Source organism: Ornithodoros turicata, chromosome 8, assembly GCF_037126465.1.
Source record: "Ornithodoros turicata isolate Travis chromosome 8, ASM3712646v1, whole genome shotgun sequence".
Taxonomy (NCBI): Eukaryota; Metazoa; Arthropoda; class Arachnida; order Ixodida; family Argasidae; genus Ornithodoros; species Ornithodoros turicata.
In genome coordinates, this window is record NC_088208.1 from 16,105,066 (window position 1) to 16,120,867 (window position 15,802).

Here is a 15,802-nt window from a genome sequence, read left to right on the forward strand (position 1 = left end):
ATTGAGCAGCCTTGCGGGCACAGGAGCCTTATACAGTTGTTGAGAAAAACTATTTTAACCAAAACATCATATGTTATCATGTAATTCATCACATGGTTACATCTACAGTGATGATGGGGTATTATGCTGGGGGTGTAACAAACTGCGCAACTGATACTTAAAATACGCAAATACTTGATGGTGATGGTGAAATGACTCGCCGTTGTCGGCCTCACCGAGGTGGGCAACATCACGACTGACGCCCTGGGGAATGTGCGTCCCGGGCCGACTTCTAAGGGAACTGTGCCGACATATGTCTGAAAGCGTATGAGGAAAACCCAGGACAAACCCCAGACAGCACTGCCGACATCGGGATTTGAACCCGGGTACCTCCCAGTCTCCACTCGTGGCCGAATCACGACCTACTCTATACTAGAGACCTGGACAAATTGCAATCGTCTATGGGAGAGCTGGGTCATGCATTATAGTTACGCTAGTGGCCGCTGCAAGCGCCACATAGCATTATTGGGGAGAGGAAATGACATGTCACTAGTGTCATCACTTCTCTCTTCACTTCAGTTCATCTCTTCCTTACCTCTTCATCGTTGTCAACACAGCCCGCCATACGTTGCCGCTGTTTCGGCAAATCACGTGTTAACTAATAATGCTAGGTAGCGCCAACTCTCATAGCGAAGCGACGATTGCCAGAACTACTACCCCGGTGCTGGGAGCTTTGCGGATGTCCAGTTCTCTAGTATAGTTGTAGTAGGTTGTGGGCCGAATCCACAAAATCGATCATGGCGCCTCCCGGACTTCGACGCTGGGAGGAGGTACCGCCTCCGTACAACTCATTTGCTCTCCTCCATTACACTCTCTCCCCGAGCTTTTTTTCTGGCGATGCGATTCTGGCCTTACGATTTCTATAGAGTATCCCAATCAAATCAGCGACGACGACGACGACGAGATGTATATTTACCGTGCATATTTATTTGTGCGGTTTCAAGCTTGGTGCATTAACAGCACCAGAGACTCGCATTTTAAACCAAGGTCGCGAAGGATTCCTTGGATTTGACGAGATATTTATGCCATAGCATTATATGGGGTCTTGTTCTGACTGTATTTGTGGATTTACGTGAGTCTCAATCGCACGGATATTTCAGCTACTAACCAGTGGCATCGTGTCAAGTGCCAAAAAGGAGGACCCCTGGAGTTGCACAGCCACGCTGCTGTTCAGGCGCAAGGTTCTATGTACTTCTTTGGGGGCGAGAGAGGAGGAAGCGCCAACAACGAACTCTGGAGGTACCACTTCGGTACGTCTGCTTCCGTGCTTTCTGTTTGTATTGCCAACTGTAGGGTGTATAGGATGTAGAGCCCTGCGCGGATGAGTTTTTTGGCATCCGCATCCGACCCGCATCCGCGCAACCGTTACCGCATCCGCACCACACACAACGGTTTACATCCGCATCCGATCCGCTGACCAAAACGCACCATCCGCATCCGATCCGCAAAATCCGCACGTTTCGAAGGACGCGTAAAGACCGCCGGAAGCATATGTTGGTATAATTTCGGATGCCTCCATGCTGTCACGGAACGACTCACGACGTCAAGCAAAGGTAAACATTTCAACAAACGCGTTACGGAGAGCCTTCTGTAACGCGTGGAACGCTACCTCGTCGGTGCTAGCGCGGTTCGAGACGCCAGAATGCCTTCTCTCCCGTCTTGGCCGTGCATGGTCAAAGGTGAACCCGAGCATTCGCTCGCTGTCGCAGCGCAATACAAATAAATTGCTGGTGGAAAAATTACAGCACGCGGTATATCCGCATCCGATCCGCTGCCTTCGTATCCGCATCCGATCCGCATCCGACCTCGCGCCATCCGCATCCGATCCGCACACCGCAGAAAGTTCTGAATTTTCATCCGAATCCGCAGGCATCTTGCGGATATCCGCGGATGGTGCAGGGCTCTAATAGGATGGTCCGATGATGTCTGTGTATTGTCATCAAGCAGAAGAACTAGCTATGAAGGTAGCCCCCCCTTTGCCGATGATGTAGTTCCTTGAATTAGACGGCCTCTTCTTTGAAGGGCGTATTACAGCCAAGAATTATGTATGTCCTGCCGAATCAAAGGAGTCGCTGTGCGTTGTGTGTCTTATGTTGCGTTGCCTTAGTTCAAAGGATATGACACCTAGAGGACAACAAAGACGCTTTTTACGATTTTTACGCGATTCTATTGCGAGATTACGATTTTCTGCGATAGACGCGGACGGTTTTTAGAAAGCACACATTTTAAAGAGCTGATGATCACTACACGACCTTCCTATACATTCCCACGCTGGCCGACAAGCGCGACCTCGTTCTGTGGCCCGTCGACACTATGGGATAAGCCAAACGTTCAGTAAATTGTTACGTCTTGCCCTGGAGGAGATCATTGCGAGAATAACAGGACCAGTATTTCGACGCATAATCTAAGAGACTTTCACAAGACGTCCAAAAAGCAATTGCTGATAATCGCTGAAAAGAGCTTTCGTCGTACGGTTGACACTTCTCGCGTATCAGGACTTTACGAGCACTTTCACAGAGCAAGTCTTGGGTAATTAACGCGATACGAGTGATTACTGATAACGAGATATGAACATAAGCGAAATAAATATACGATGATACGCGAATCGTGTTTGGTCCCTCATTGAGCCACGATAACTACCATGTAGTCTTTCGTTTACACTCATAGAACTGATCACCGCCTTCTCTCCCAGCTACGGAGACCTGGGAACGTATCCATACTGAGGGCGCCCTGCCGAACCCACGTTGCCGCCACGTTGCCCTGGTGAACCCTAGCCTTCCCACTTGGGCTGACCGCGTGGCGCCACCTGCCGCTGCTGATGTTAGCGGGAAATACAGCGACCTACCAGTTGTCCGTCGCCAGCATCAGGGGCGTCTTCCGGTCAAGTCCACCTCTATGGTTCTCAATGGAACGCAGAGACGTCCATTTCGCTTCAAGGTCCATCCGGTGTCACGGCTGTGCAGCAAAAGAACGGGTTCCGACGATGACGATGACGATGCCTACGTTGCTGCTTACAACCATCACACTTCGCAAGTCAATCTCAGGTAGGCCTTCTGGTTCCTGGACGCCATGACGCTGCGTCACGGTCACGAGCAAAATAACGATGTTTGAACCAACGATGTCTGAACGATGTCGAGGACATGCTCATGTCATGTCATGTCATGTCGAAGACACATTGAAGATCCGGTGAAGGTAGACCACAGAGTGGGTGCCCTAGAAGAGGAACACACTCTATTCGAAACATCAGCGGAAACTGAGGCTTTTGCCTAAATCAATATGTCTTTTAGATGGCATTCGAGTAGGTCTTGCAGACCTTTCCTTTGAATAAATGTATATCCCCTCCCCATTAGAATAGAGACTGTTCCTCTTCTACTGTGCCCACCCTGCCGTCTACCTTCACGGGACCTTCAATCCAGGTTCCAGGTTGCACGCCTCGTTGTTTTCCTGACAGCCTAAATCACGAAGCCGTAAGTCCCTCTGGTACTGGTACTTTGTCTCGCCTACGAAATGTAGGCGTCTGGAATTGTAGCTAGCTGACTGTGATCGTCACAACTCATAATTGTTTAGTGTTGCTAACTTTATTCAGGTAGTGGGGCGAGCTGGTTGTGGACGTTTGTACAATTACATCGAAAAGCTACATTTCTTCGTTATAGAAGATAAAAAATCTACAGGACGGGTACGACTCGTGTAACGTAATATTCAGCGTCAGCTGTGCGTGTGGTGAAATGAGGCCGGAGGAAAGTGTGTAGACAAATTTATTTAAGCGCGATGAGTATTGATTTGTGGTCGCTGAAACGGTTGGTGAGGTGAGCGGTGTCCTAAACGAATGGGCTGTTCTGGAACACCAAGTCTATGCATGAGCCGTGTCTAGTTGTAGGTTAGGGGATGTCGGTGCACACCGTAAGGTCCAGTTGTTCGGACATATCACTTAGGAAAGTGGTGTTCTTGGCCAGTGACACGTTCACGTTGAAGTCCCCGACGACGATCGAGAAGCTTGTGCGTGCGGTAGGGCGCGAGTACATACGCGATAAAGTCGCGGATAAAGTGCGTTACGCGATAAGGGCTAAACGCATGGAGCGTTTTTCCGACGTTTTCAGGACGCACGCGCGCTCGGCGTGCGTGTGACCTCGTAAAAACCAGTTTTTCAACGCGCGCGGAGGGCGTACGCTGGAGTCTGTCGGCTACAGATATTCGCGGGTGTCCAGGCGCGTTTTCCGAGAAGTTGACAGAACCATGGCCGTCATGCGGCAGACAAGGTGGCGTATGAGCAGCTCGCATAAATGTTTGGGACATTATTCATCACACTAAATTTACGTGAACATTTTAATGGTATCTGGAATGAAGGAACGCAGGAACAACAGGAAAGAAGAGCATCTGCACGTTCTAACAGATATTTGTGGTCGACTAATATAGCAACAGTGGCGCGCGTCACTCGCTCCGTACGCGTCCCATGCGTTTCGGGTGGTCGCCTCGCTGGCGTTTCTTCGCCACGTGTGCAAGGCCATGGCGTACGCGCGACGTTTTGACGCTAAGAAAACGTCCAATGCGTTTCGCCCTATAAAGTGCGTTCCGGCGCGGTGCGAGGCGAGAAGTAGCATAAACGCACCACGAGCCCTGTGGGAAGCTGCACGGCACAGCTGACGCTGTAAAACTGACGTACTTTGGTTTTTATCTCACTTTCCATCGATAGCGGTTGTAAACTGGCGGGACTCTACTCCTTTACTCCCAGCGCTGAGCGCACATGCGATAAGACCTTTGTGCGGACATGCGAATGCCGACGACGCCGATGCGATCTCGGGAAAGTCTCCACTATACAGCTGACGTCACCTATCCCGCCTATGCGCTCACCCACTTATTTATCTGCTTTTTGATACGTAAAGCAGCAGTTGGAATCTGTGCCAGTAATCATTCGTAGCAGAATTAGCCCGATCGCACACATAGGCATTTTCCAGTGATGGCCACTAACTACTTCTACAGTAGTTTAACTATAACTACTAACTACTCCGCGATGGAGTAGTTTAACTAGTAGTTCAACTACTTTTCAGGGGAGTAGTTAAAACTACTTCTTTAACTACTGCAATGTAGTTTAACTACATCTATAACTACTTAACGTTGTGCATCAACACTAATCCCATGTAGTGTTCTTGGACCCCTAAATATGAATCACAAGCAGTGATAAAAGTGAAGATTTAGTACACATGCACGGCACAATATTGCTCTGCACCTCCGTTCTCATCAAACAAGTAGCTCAAGGTAACAGTCGGGAACACAATTGTGCCGTAAAGCTCGAAAGTAGTTGAGTCTGCAGTAATCTAACTGCTGTAGTTAACTACTCGATAAAGTAGTTTAACTAGTAGTTGCCACTATATTTCTGCAAGTAGTTGATAACTACTTTTTAACTGCAATCAGGTAGTATAACTAGTAGTTTAGCTACATGTAGTTCACAACTGGCCATCACTGGTATTTTTATATCAGGACAGGGGCGGATTGAGACCGTCGTTTTTTGGGGGGGAGGGCACCCTCTTTGTCAAAGCGCGTAGGACGGGAAGAGAGAAGGAAATCCAATGTATAGACTGACATTCGGGGGGTGATCGTCCCCCCCCCCCCCCCCCTGGATCCGCCACTGTATCAGGAGAACTAGTCTGTACATGTTCCAGCCGGTGCAGCTTCCGAACAGCCATGCCAGAAATTCCCCCTCCACCCACCCTATCGTTCCACGCACGATATAATATGTGAAAGCTAACGGGCACGTTCCATACCTATTCCCATCATGAAACGCACCCACCATCTGCTGGCAGCCGGAAAAATTTGCTTCTCCGCCGACGCACTCAGTAGTGGCGTGCTACAATTAGGGGGGACGCGGTAGAGAACCGTGTTTATGCTACGGCCAGTGTAATTAACGCTGGGAAAACGAACCTCATGGATGGGGTGGATTGGTTTCCCCATTGTTTTGGGAGAACACTGGGGTATGGGCGTGGTGGTGACTCGGCGCTCCTTTCGGCATCTTATTGGACGAGCGGCTTTTCACTTTCGCTCTGTTTTTTTTTTATTACAAATTTTAATCTAACGGAAGTGGACGGATGGGGATGAAGAAGCTGCGGGGGGTTAATGAACTTTCGATGAATGCAGCTTGAGTGGGGGGGGGGGGGGGAGTGAAATGGGTAGAGTAGAGTTAGATTGGGAACATTAAAGCGGGGCAGTCCGGACCCGAAAGGAAAGCTAAAAGAAGGCTGTCACGTGCCCTATGATAATAGTCGGGGTCACCGTGCGAAATGTTTCAGTTAAATTGCTAAGCCAATTATTTGTGATTAAATTTTAGAGCCAGTGCGTTCGCCGTTGTGATGCCACCGTCACTTGCTGCAGCTGACCTCCGTGCTATGTAGACTGTCCGCACAGTCAACACTATCTAGAGGCAAAGCCTGATCGCTCGCGCAACGTGACGTAACAATCAAGAGTCCGCCAATCACGACTCTGCTTTCGGCGCGACCGTAGATATATGCCAGCATGAGCCGCATAGGGAGCCACCGGTAGCCATAAAAAGTCACATGTGTGTCAGACGACATCCTATAGGCTAAAGACGCAGACAAGACGAATGGGAGGCGGACAAACGCACGCAGAGAGTGTGGGTTCGAATCCCTCTGCTGGTGCCTTTACTTCAACTGCCATCATTCAGTAATGTGGCTAGGAGACGGAAATTCACCTTCGGGGGCAATGTTGCCAGAGGCGTTCGTGTTCGGTATGATGCTCACCAGTTCTTTTTTTTTTTCCGAATCTCTTCGAAGACTCCCTTTAAACTACCCATCCCTATATGCGGGCGCCGGGATGGGAAGATGGTGTTCCCACTGTCGTCGTCTTAGCATCGCTAGGGACAAAACCTGGCTGAACGGGGGCCGATAATCGCATTCTCTTCTACTCTTTCGTCCTGAAGCCTACTCTTCTCCTTGGCCATCGTCATTCTATCTTCATTGAAAAACGTCTTGCCAAAACGAGTACCATATGGTCTTTACTCTGAGAGGAAATATCTACAACGCGCAGCAGGCGTACGTGGTGGCCAGTCTCACCAGGGGGACCCACTTTCTATGCTCGTTATAAAAGATAGTGACGAATATATTATTCCTCTATCACACGGCAGTTTCAACGCGGATTGAATCCGATCCGCATCGAGTTTCTCAAGAGCGTTCGGTGCGCCATGCAGTTACACAGTTCAACTCAATGCGCATTGAAAGGTTGGTTTGACCACAGGCGACGCTAACAGCCTCGAGGAAGTACGCTGGGATTGACAAATATGTTCCTAAAAAGTTTAGAATAACCGCATCGTTTATTAACCGTAGACGCGGTGTCGAGAGTGGTCGAGAATAAACAACTTGGAAAACGCAGTCTCCCGTCATGCCTAGACTAAAACTACCGCCGTGAAATTACATGGGCTTGTAGAGGAACAGTTGCAATTTGCTGTATGTTTTTGCTTACTACTACAAGTACGCTGAGTTCGAGGATGCCACTGACAGTCCTGAAGCCGTCAAGAAACCACGTGACACTGAAAAAGCATTTAATCCGCGTGACTCTCTCCTTCCTTCTTGGAGAGCAGCTACGTCACGAATCTCGTACGTGCAGTAACGGTGCCAACACTGCATTTTCCAAGTACAGGAAGTCGAGGACATTTCAGACCAAAAACCTCCTAGATAGAGAAAGCCTGCTTACTTGCCGACGTGACGTAACACGCAAGATCCAACCAATCACTATCGTGTTTTCAACGGCGGTAGCTAATCACAAACGAGCTTTCAGCTGTCGTTGCCATGGAGACGAACCACCGTCGTCTGCGAGTAGTGATTGAACGTCCCCGGGTATTAAACGGGAAAACTTTAAAATACTGGGCGCAAAACGGTCCCATATCTTTCTCAAAACTGATTTTCTGGAAGGCGTGTCGCACTTTTTGTCTACAGACTCAGGTGTACAGGTTCCAAGTTAGCTGCAATCATTTGCGAGTTCTTTAATTCGCAGAACGGCGATTCGCAGTAGCAGACGATTTCTGACTTTATATGTCCACGTAGCGAAGGAGGGAGACGAGGCAATAAGCAGGCCTTCTGTGTCTAGGTGGCGTTGCCCCTAGCCAATGATGGGCCCTGTTGAGTCAAGCAGCGGCGTGCGTGGAGTATAGGTTCTGGGAACATCTCGGTGCACTCGCGGACCAATACAGCGCCGAAAACACACTGCAAGAGAGACATTGTGGGCGTTTGGTACTGTTTCAACGGGCTGTCTCGAGGATTTTGTGTGGAAAAATGCTTAGAATTTATCACACTTCCCGATACTACAACGAATTAGTGTATACGCATCCCATATTTAGACTGGTTGATCGCGCGTGACGTCAACATAACGATTCGCTATTCCCGGCAAGGGCGGGGCATGAGCCCGAAAGAGTGCAATGAATACCGTGTAAGTTTGGAAGGACTACATACTTTTTTTGCGCCAGTGGCTTTGGAAAAGCCTTCGCCGTTGGCAACGTACAAAAGTGCATTAAAAAGTAATAACAACGGAGAGAGAGAGAAAGATGCACTTTGTGTACCCATGTATAGTGCTCCTTTAATCCTTGTTCCTGCTGTTGTCTCTGTCGAATAGATCCCTGAAGGAGAAGCTGTCAAGCAGCCGCCTCGTACGCTCCATCTCTAGCGGGAACTACGGCATCGCCAGCAGCGGCGGCGGCGCTATGTCCGCTGACCGAACGGACGAGCTGCGCAAGCTGCTCGAGGAGTCCCCGAGGCTTCCGCCAGCCTCGCTCCAGAAGTCGCAAAGCTCGGAGGCTGTCCTCGAGCCGTCCGACTCCGAGTCTTCGACGCCGCAGCACCGCATCGTGTCCATCCGGCCTTTGTCGGAAATCCTTCCCAAGAACTTCCCTTCGATCCTGCCCGAGAGGCTGAGCCCCCCGCCACACAATCACCGGTCCAGGAGGATCACCGCTTCCAGGAGTCTCAACTTCGCTTCTGGTATGGCTACGAAAGCGCTGTGCTCGTATCTGTCGCCGTCTTCCTGCGGTAGCGTCTCAGTTGGGTCGATCGTTAGTACCGTATTTACTCGCGTAATTACTCGCGGTTCTCGGAAAGACGACCTGAATGTTTTGGAATTGCTCCACGGGAGTTGTAAGTAAAGTCGCGAGCCCCGTGTATCTGGGCTTCACTTACCCGGATCCCGCGCTATCCGGACAAAAATTGTGGGACAGATTTCAGTCCAATCATTTTAGCTTCAATTATCCAGGCTCGAGCTCCCGGGTCAGGACAAGAATTTCCAAAAACCGCTATAGGAAAGTAACCAACGACCTGCCTCACTTATACAGTCTTGAGTTAGGGCCAGTGTGCGACCTACATTTTCGCCAGCTGGGGCGACAACCTTGATGGTAGAGTGAACTACTCTGTTTCCCTCTTTCCCATTGTACCCATGCGGGGTGATGACCAGACCAGTAGAGTGAAGCTGCAGAGGAAGGAAGGACCTTCAGTTCGAAAGTCAGTCAAAAAGTCCGCCAGCAGATTTCAAGTGCCTCGATGTGGACGGCTATGATGAAACGGCCATCATTTCTCATGAAGACGTCTTTGAAATTGTTGTTTGGAATGATGACAGCCGTAAGTCAGATGACGACACTGAAAAAGCACGTGCGGTGACACCCCAAGAGGGCCGAAATGCAGTCAGAGCTGCTTTGGTGGTTTTTGAGCAAAAGGTAATGTTCCTGAAGTTAGTGCCAGAACCAAGAGCTTAGGAGAGCTCGGTGCCTTAGTAATCTAGCACAACTGAGTATGGACAGTTTTATGTGCATTACGAAATAAATACGGCCCTCGTGGACAGCTCAAAATATCGTGTTTCACTTATCCGGATACCCCGCTATCCGGGCGTTTTCGCTGGGAACGGTCAAGTCCGGATAAACAGGGGTCGACTGTACTTTGATTTTTGCCTTCGGATGTTACCATAACTAGCGCCCAGAGCGCCATGTTTTTCGCGAGAACGTGCGCTAGGTATGCGGGGAAATAATGTAAATTGTCGAAATTCAGTCATCCAGTATACCATTGCCTTCATGCATGTGTCTCAGGGCAGAGAGCTGAGGGAGGGGATACACATTTCCACATTTAAGACTGAAACATGGTAGAAAGTGACTGTTCTGAGCGTGGAACACAGAGACAGACAAACACAACACATGGCTCAATGCCTTAGAACGTGAACAGTAGAAGTATGGCAGTCATCGAAAAAGCCAAACAGACACTTTTGACATCCTGACTCTGTCGATTACATATCGGGGCTTTGATGAGACCAGTGCAGCACGATGAGAAACCTGAAACACTGCCTGAATTGTGACATGTTCCCGAAATCCCATCTGCTTTTTGCTATGATGAAATTTCCAACTGGCATGATTTTGCATACATTATGAAGTGCACTGTTCAGATAGTCATTCATAACCTTACAGCTCGCAAGCCTCCGATGCAGATGCCAGAATGAAAACCAGAAACTCAAATGTCACACCTCTGATGGATGACCTGACACGCAAAAAAGAAAAAAAAAAACCACCTACATAGAATAGGATAGAATAGAAATAGAACGAAAAAAATTGAAACGTAGGTCGCACTGGTGCAACCAGCTGTTCCAGGACGCTTGACGTGCGAAAGCACTGAATGATTCAAAAGATTATTTCAGCACGTATGACCTTGAGGTAGTTCGTCAGTGTACACAGCGCAGGTTGCTGGTGCTGCCTTGGGCAGCTCCCCATTACCTTCTCAACACTAAAAGGTCGGTTGTCAAGTTTCTTCAGTGTTCACCGACAAGAGTCGAAGCATCGGCAAGTGACCAGCGCGTGCTCAGTGTTCTCCACGGTACCCTACCTACACTACACATTTAACACGTATAGTTTGCTACCCTGCCGAGCACTGTATAAATGGTGTTCTCTTTTTTTCGCCTTTCCTTCTCCTTTCCTTCTCCTGATCACTATCCTGTCTGTATTCCTTCCTACCCAAGCCACCCCTGCAGGCGCCACAAACCCTAGCACAAGTTGCTGCTGCTCTCCGACTTCCTCGTCCGACGCTGACACGGCCCATAGTCCCTGCGAGAACGCGCAGGATAACAACACGTATCCCCAGTCTGACACGACACAGCAGGCGAACGACCGGCGCGACCTCCTCATCGACCTGTCCCGGAGCGACGACGCTGAGGAACCGCGTGGGGGACGTTTCACCAGCCGCTATACCTCTTACTCCACCCTATCGGAGCTCACTTCCCAAACAGCGACACCCATCATGGACCTACCACACAGCGTGTCCCACTGCTCAGGCTACTACTCATTCGCCGAGGACGACCCAGAGCTTCAAAGAGACATCGTCAACTTCCTGTCGGGAAATGGCCCTCGATCACGACCGGTGTCCTATGCCGCTGGAGGTGCACTGGAACTCAAGACATTCTACAGCGCTGCAGCCCAACCAGGGATACAAGTCATGAAAGAGAGGGCAAGGTCTTGGGACAGGGTGTCTCAGAGGACGCCGGCTGCAGCGCGAGGCGTCAGTCATCCTCGCATGGCTATCCAGTCGATCAAGGAGGAAAGCTGCCAAGGAACCCCCGTGCGTGGGAAATGGCCGCAGACCATGAGTCCGAACAGGGCAAAGATTGAACAGCACCATTGGCAGCTCTGCCTTTACGTCTTTGGTGGCAGAGAACAAGGAGCTCCTGGACTGTACAGACAACCCATGTCCATCTGGCAGCTCTACATATGAGGAGCAAATCATAGTACTCAGCGCGGACATTCAAATATTTCGTCATGATTCGTTCGCCGTGACTTTCGCAAGTTCGTCCAATATGACTTTGTGTGTCCATCTTCACCTTGCAATGCTCTGCATTCGTTTCTCGTATCTGAACAGCATTGAACTAATGTGCAACCGTAGAGTACATCTGCTTACGTGTAGTGAAGTGCTAATCATAGTTAACAACAACGCTTACATCTGATGCAAATCTTTTACGTGAAAGGCATCCGTCTTGGCCACTGTGGAATGCGAACTAGGAATCAGGCAACTTCAAGGTCTTTGGCAGCTTCCGAAGGCCATGTTTACTTGCGCACCTGCGCAATGCTTTATGACAGAAATGGTTGGATTTGGCAACAAGGCTGTGTGCACTTCGAGAAGTCTGAAGAAGTACAAGCCTGAAGCTCCAAGCCAGTGCTACATATTGCAATACGACCAGTGCAGTGCTGATACCAGTTTCTCGCTATCTCACAACGATCGAACAGGCCGTGTTTCTGATGCATGCCAAGTTTCACTTTATGCATAGTACATGTGTTATCATCTCCAATGCATGCCAAACGACATGATTGTGGTCTACGAGATGTTCAAGTGCTGTGTGATTAGCGTTGATAAGTTCTAAAACGAGGCAATTGCATTTCCTGCAAATGACAAGGGGTAGGCTACAGTGATATTTACTTTCGACCAGCCGAAGATTGCTCCGATGAAGTTTTGTAATGTGCACGCCACGTACATGTCGCGTTACAGCAGCCATACTGGTGTCTGGATCTTTCAATAGACGAGTTCAGAAAATCCCAGAGTGCTTAGCGTCGCATTGAACTGTGGGAGTTTACTAATACGAAAGAAACGGGTGGCCTCCAAACTGGACCGATTTCTTCCATACCGGTCCATTGTCCACGACGTGTCAAGGTCAGCGAAAGCGAAATGTGACGGATTATATTCTTCGTTCCCCCGCTCAGCAAGCGCCCAGGACGCAATGCGTGCGCAAAGAGCACTGGGGTTTTCTGAACTCGTCTATTGGCGATCATCCCATAAGAGCAGCAGCGTTTCTTATACCCCTGTCACACGGGCATTTTCGATCCTGCTCGACCGAACCTGCTTGAACCCAATGCGGATCGGATGGTGCTACACGGCCGCTTCCAAGCAGGATTGAACTTTGATCCTGCTTGACTCAAGACAGTTCCCATAACAGGATTGAGAATTTCAAGACTGCTCGACGGCCGCCATTTGCATCCTCGACCCCGGTGAACTGTCATAACTTAGGACGGACATGCGCGCGAAGCTACAAATGATGCTTACATCGGTATACGATAAATTACCACTAATATCGCTGTTATATAGGAAACGCGAAATTAATGAGTCCCGTTTATTCATTTGCACAAGTCAACCATTCAATGCGCATTGAAAGTGGCCGTGTAGCAGCGTCAAAACTCGAGCGTGCTCGGGAAGTTCGATGCAGATCGGATTCGAGAAGGATCGAAATGCCCGTGTGACAGGGGTATTAGAAAATAATGACTCGAGGCAGCGATATAGGTGCAAGCACACTTTTACACACTTCCGAGAATTACGGGAGTCTCCTTGTGCATTTAGTGGTGGCCAGGAAGTGGACGTGGTTCATCTTTGCTGAATTGTTGCGCAAACAATGCACAAAGTTGCCAGAAAACTTGTGCACCTCTAGCAGCAAAGCTATCACTGCCATGAAGAAGCCAGAGTGTGTTCTTACGTTTGTTATTCCTGTATGAAAACGCTGTCCAGGCAACACCCACATAGATATTGCTGCCATTTTCCCCACATCTTATCTGTGTAGATCTATCGTGGGCAGGTTAGGGAGTAAGCCTTCAGAAGTCATGGTATATTCGTTTCTGCCCTGCACTGCAGTACATTCAGGCGTCGGAGATTAGCTTGTCCTCTCATGGAGCCTCCAGGTATTCTCAACCCTGCTAGTATTGTGAACAGAATGTACCCACAAAACTCAAGTTTAGCTTACTTGGAACACAGCGTTTGCTGGCAATCACAGATCACATACCTCTTGAACCTGTCCGAGAAAAACATACGCGGTCAAAAGAATCGTTCGCGTGCAACCAATGATGTCCAAATGCTGTCTTTTTTTTACACCGCTGTCGCACGTGCAGTCTTCAATGATCATTGGAACCGAAGGCCTTTGAAACCAATGGACATCGAACACGCGCGGAGCGCCACCAATCGTATAATGTGTCAACCTGTCAAGGAGCATTGGATCTAATGCTCTTCGAGAAGATGACACGCAACGCACTAGGTGGCGCTACGCGTATGTACCATGGCCATTGATTTGAATGATAATTGGAGGCTGGCCGTGTGCCAGGGGTATTAGTCTGTCGCAGGGGTCGACAATGAGAGATAATAATGGAAACGACAGAGTGCGAGAGATGGAGCTAGTCTAATAATCGAAGGGAAGAAAACACGTGAAGGACTGTATTCCTACGACACCGTTTTCGGGCTAGTTAGTTTCCTTTCAGCTCGGTGTAGTAGCTTTGTACAGATCCTATAGGCCGACAAATAATGTGCAATAGTGAATATTTGTAGCCACTTGTGTTTTTCTGCGACGAATCCGCTATGCTGTTTTCATTTCACAATGTATCCGTCGTGCTACTTTCCTTTAGAATGATAACGTTAGACGCATCACACCGATGTAAGCCACATCTGTAAGCAGAGCACTCCGTGGCATAAAGAGAGCGAATAATCGGCAGAAACGGGCTTCTTTTGATTGGCGTCAGCAACTTTAATAGTTTGAAACGCACCGGCTTTCAACAAACATAACAAAATACAGTTAACGTTTTGGGTCCCATCATCAGAATGATGACGTCAGCAAGGACGTCAAGAGGACATAGAGGGCATACTGATGTCATAGAGGACACCAGATCCGGGTTGGGGCGAAAAATCTTACTGGGAGAAACATCTCTGATCAGCCCTCAGCTTGACTTTCCGGGGTCAGGGATGGGAGCTTACGTATACTGTGTATGGCGCGTAGAAAGAACAACATTGTCCGTAACTGTGCTGAGCGGCCCCACAAGAACCTTCGTGGTAACGCCTACGGCCAGGTTGGCCCTGGAGGAAGCTGTACTTGCACTGTTCAGGAGAACATGCTGATGAACTTTGGTTCGAAGAATGTTCTAATATATTTCTCCTCGGCACAAAAGCAACGCGGCAACGAAGTAAGAAGCCTGTGGCCAGAGCATCAAATCGAATTTTTTTCCCGTTCGGTTCGGGTCCAAGCATAATGGTTCGGTTTGGGTTCAGCTCTAGGAGAGCACACATATCGGTTCCGAACCGGTTCATTGCACAAGGTATATGCCCTAAAATAAACGGCACGAAAGTTCCGAAAGCATTATTTCTCTTCGCATGTCCTAGCTGGCCGCAAAGCTGTGACAGGAACGCTAGTCCACAGGAAAACGAAACTATAGAGCGCGGTTGTCCGACGTTGTCTTCATCGATGCGGGCGTCCAGCTATGCATTTCCACTTGTATTGAAGACTCGGGTTGCAAAAAATGTCGCATGAACCAGTCACTTTTGGAACAGGTTGGGGGCGATTAAGGTAGGTAGGATGAAAAACGGCCAATCTCGAACTCTCGGTGGTTTGAAACCGGACTCTTAGAAATGAACTTCACCGCATAGCACGCTCCTAGCCAACCATGATCTCGAATGATATCGTTAGCTGCCGGGATTTGTTGAAAACGGGAGGCGTACGCCTTTTTTGTGACAATTATGAACAGCATAAGTGTCACAAGAAAGGCGTACGCCCCCCGTTTTCAACAAATCAGGGCAGGTAACGATATCATTCGAGATTATGGTTGGCTAGGAGCGTGCTATGCGGTGAAGTTCATTTTTAAGAGTGGGGTTTTGAAACGGTAACCGAAATTTTCAAATAGGTTCGGTTCCGATTCAGCACCAAGATGGTAGCGGCCTTTTCGGTTCGGTTCCGGCAAAAAATAGCGGTTCGTTCCGGTTTTCGATTCTGTTTGATGCTCTGC

General features: G+C 49.0%; 1 protein-coding gene across 3 annotated transcripts in view; it reads left to right on the top strand.

Annotated features, from left to right (window-relative positions):
• Positions 1 to 15,452, top strand: part of LOC135366533 (uncharacterized) — a 133,417-nt gene extending 117,965 nt beyond the window's left edge. For all 3 annotated transcript variants that reach the window (XM_064599262.1, XM_064599263.1, XM_064599264.1), the window contains 4 exons: positions 1,140 to 1,289; positions 2,732 to 3,083; positions 8,653 to 9,017; positions 11,026 to 15,452. In XM_064599262.1, coding sequence (XP_064455332.1) covers positions 1,140 to 1,289; positions 2,732 to 3,083; positions 8,653 to 9,017; positions 11,026 to 11,774 — 1,616 coding nt within the window. In that variant the 3' untranslated portion in view covers positions 11,775 to 15,452. The remainder of the gene's footprint in view (positions 1 to 1,139; positions 1,290 to 2,731; positions 3,084 to 8,652; positions 9,018 to 11,025) is intronic.
• Positions 15,453 to 15,802: the final 350 nt, after the last annotated feature.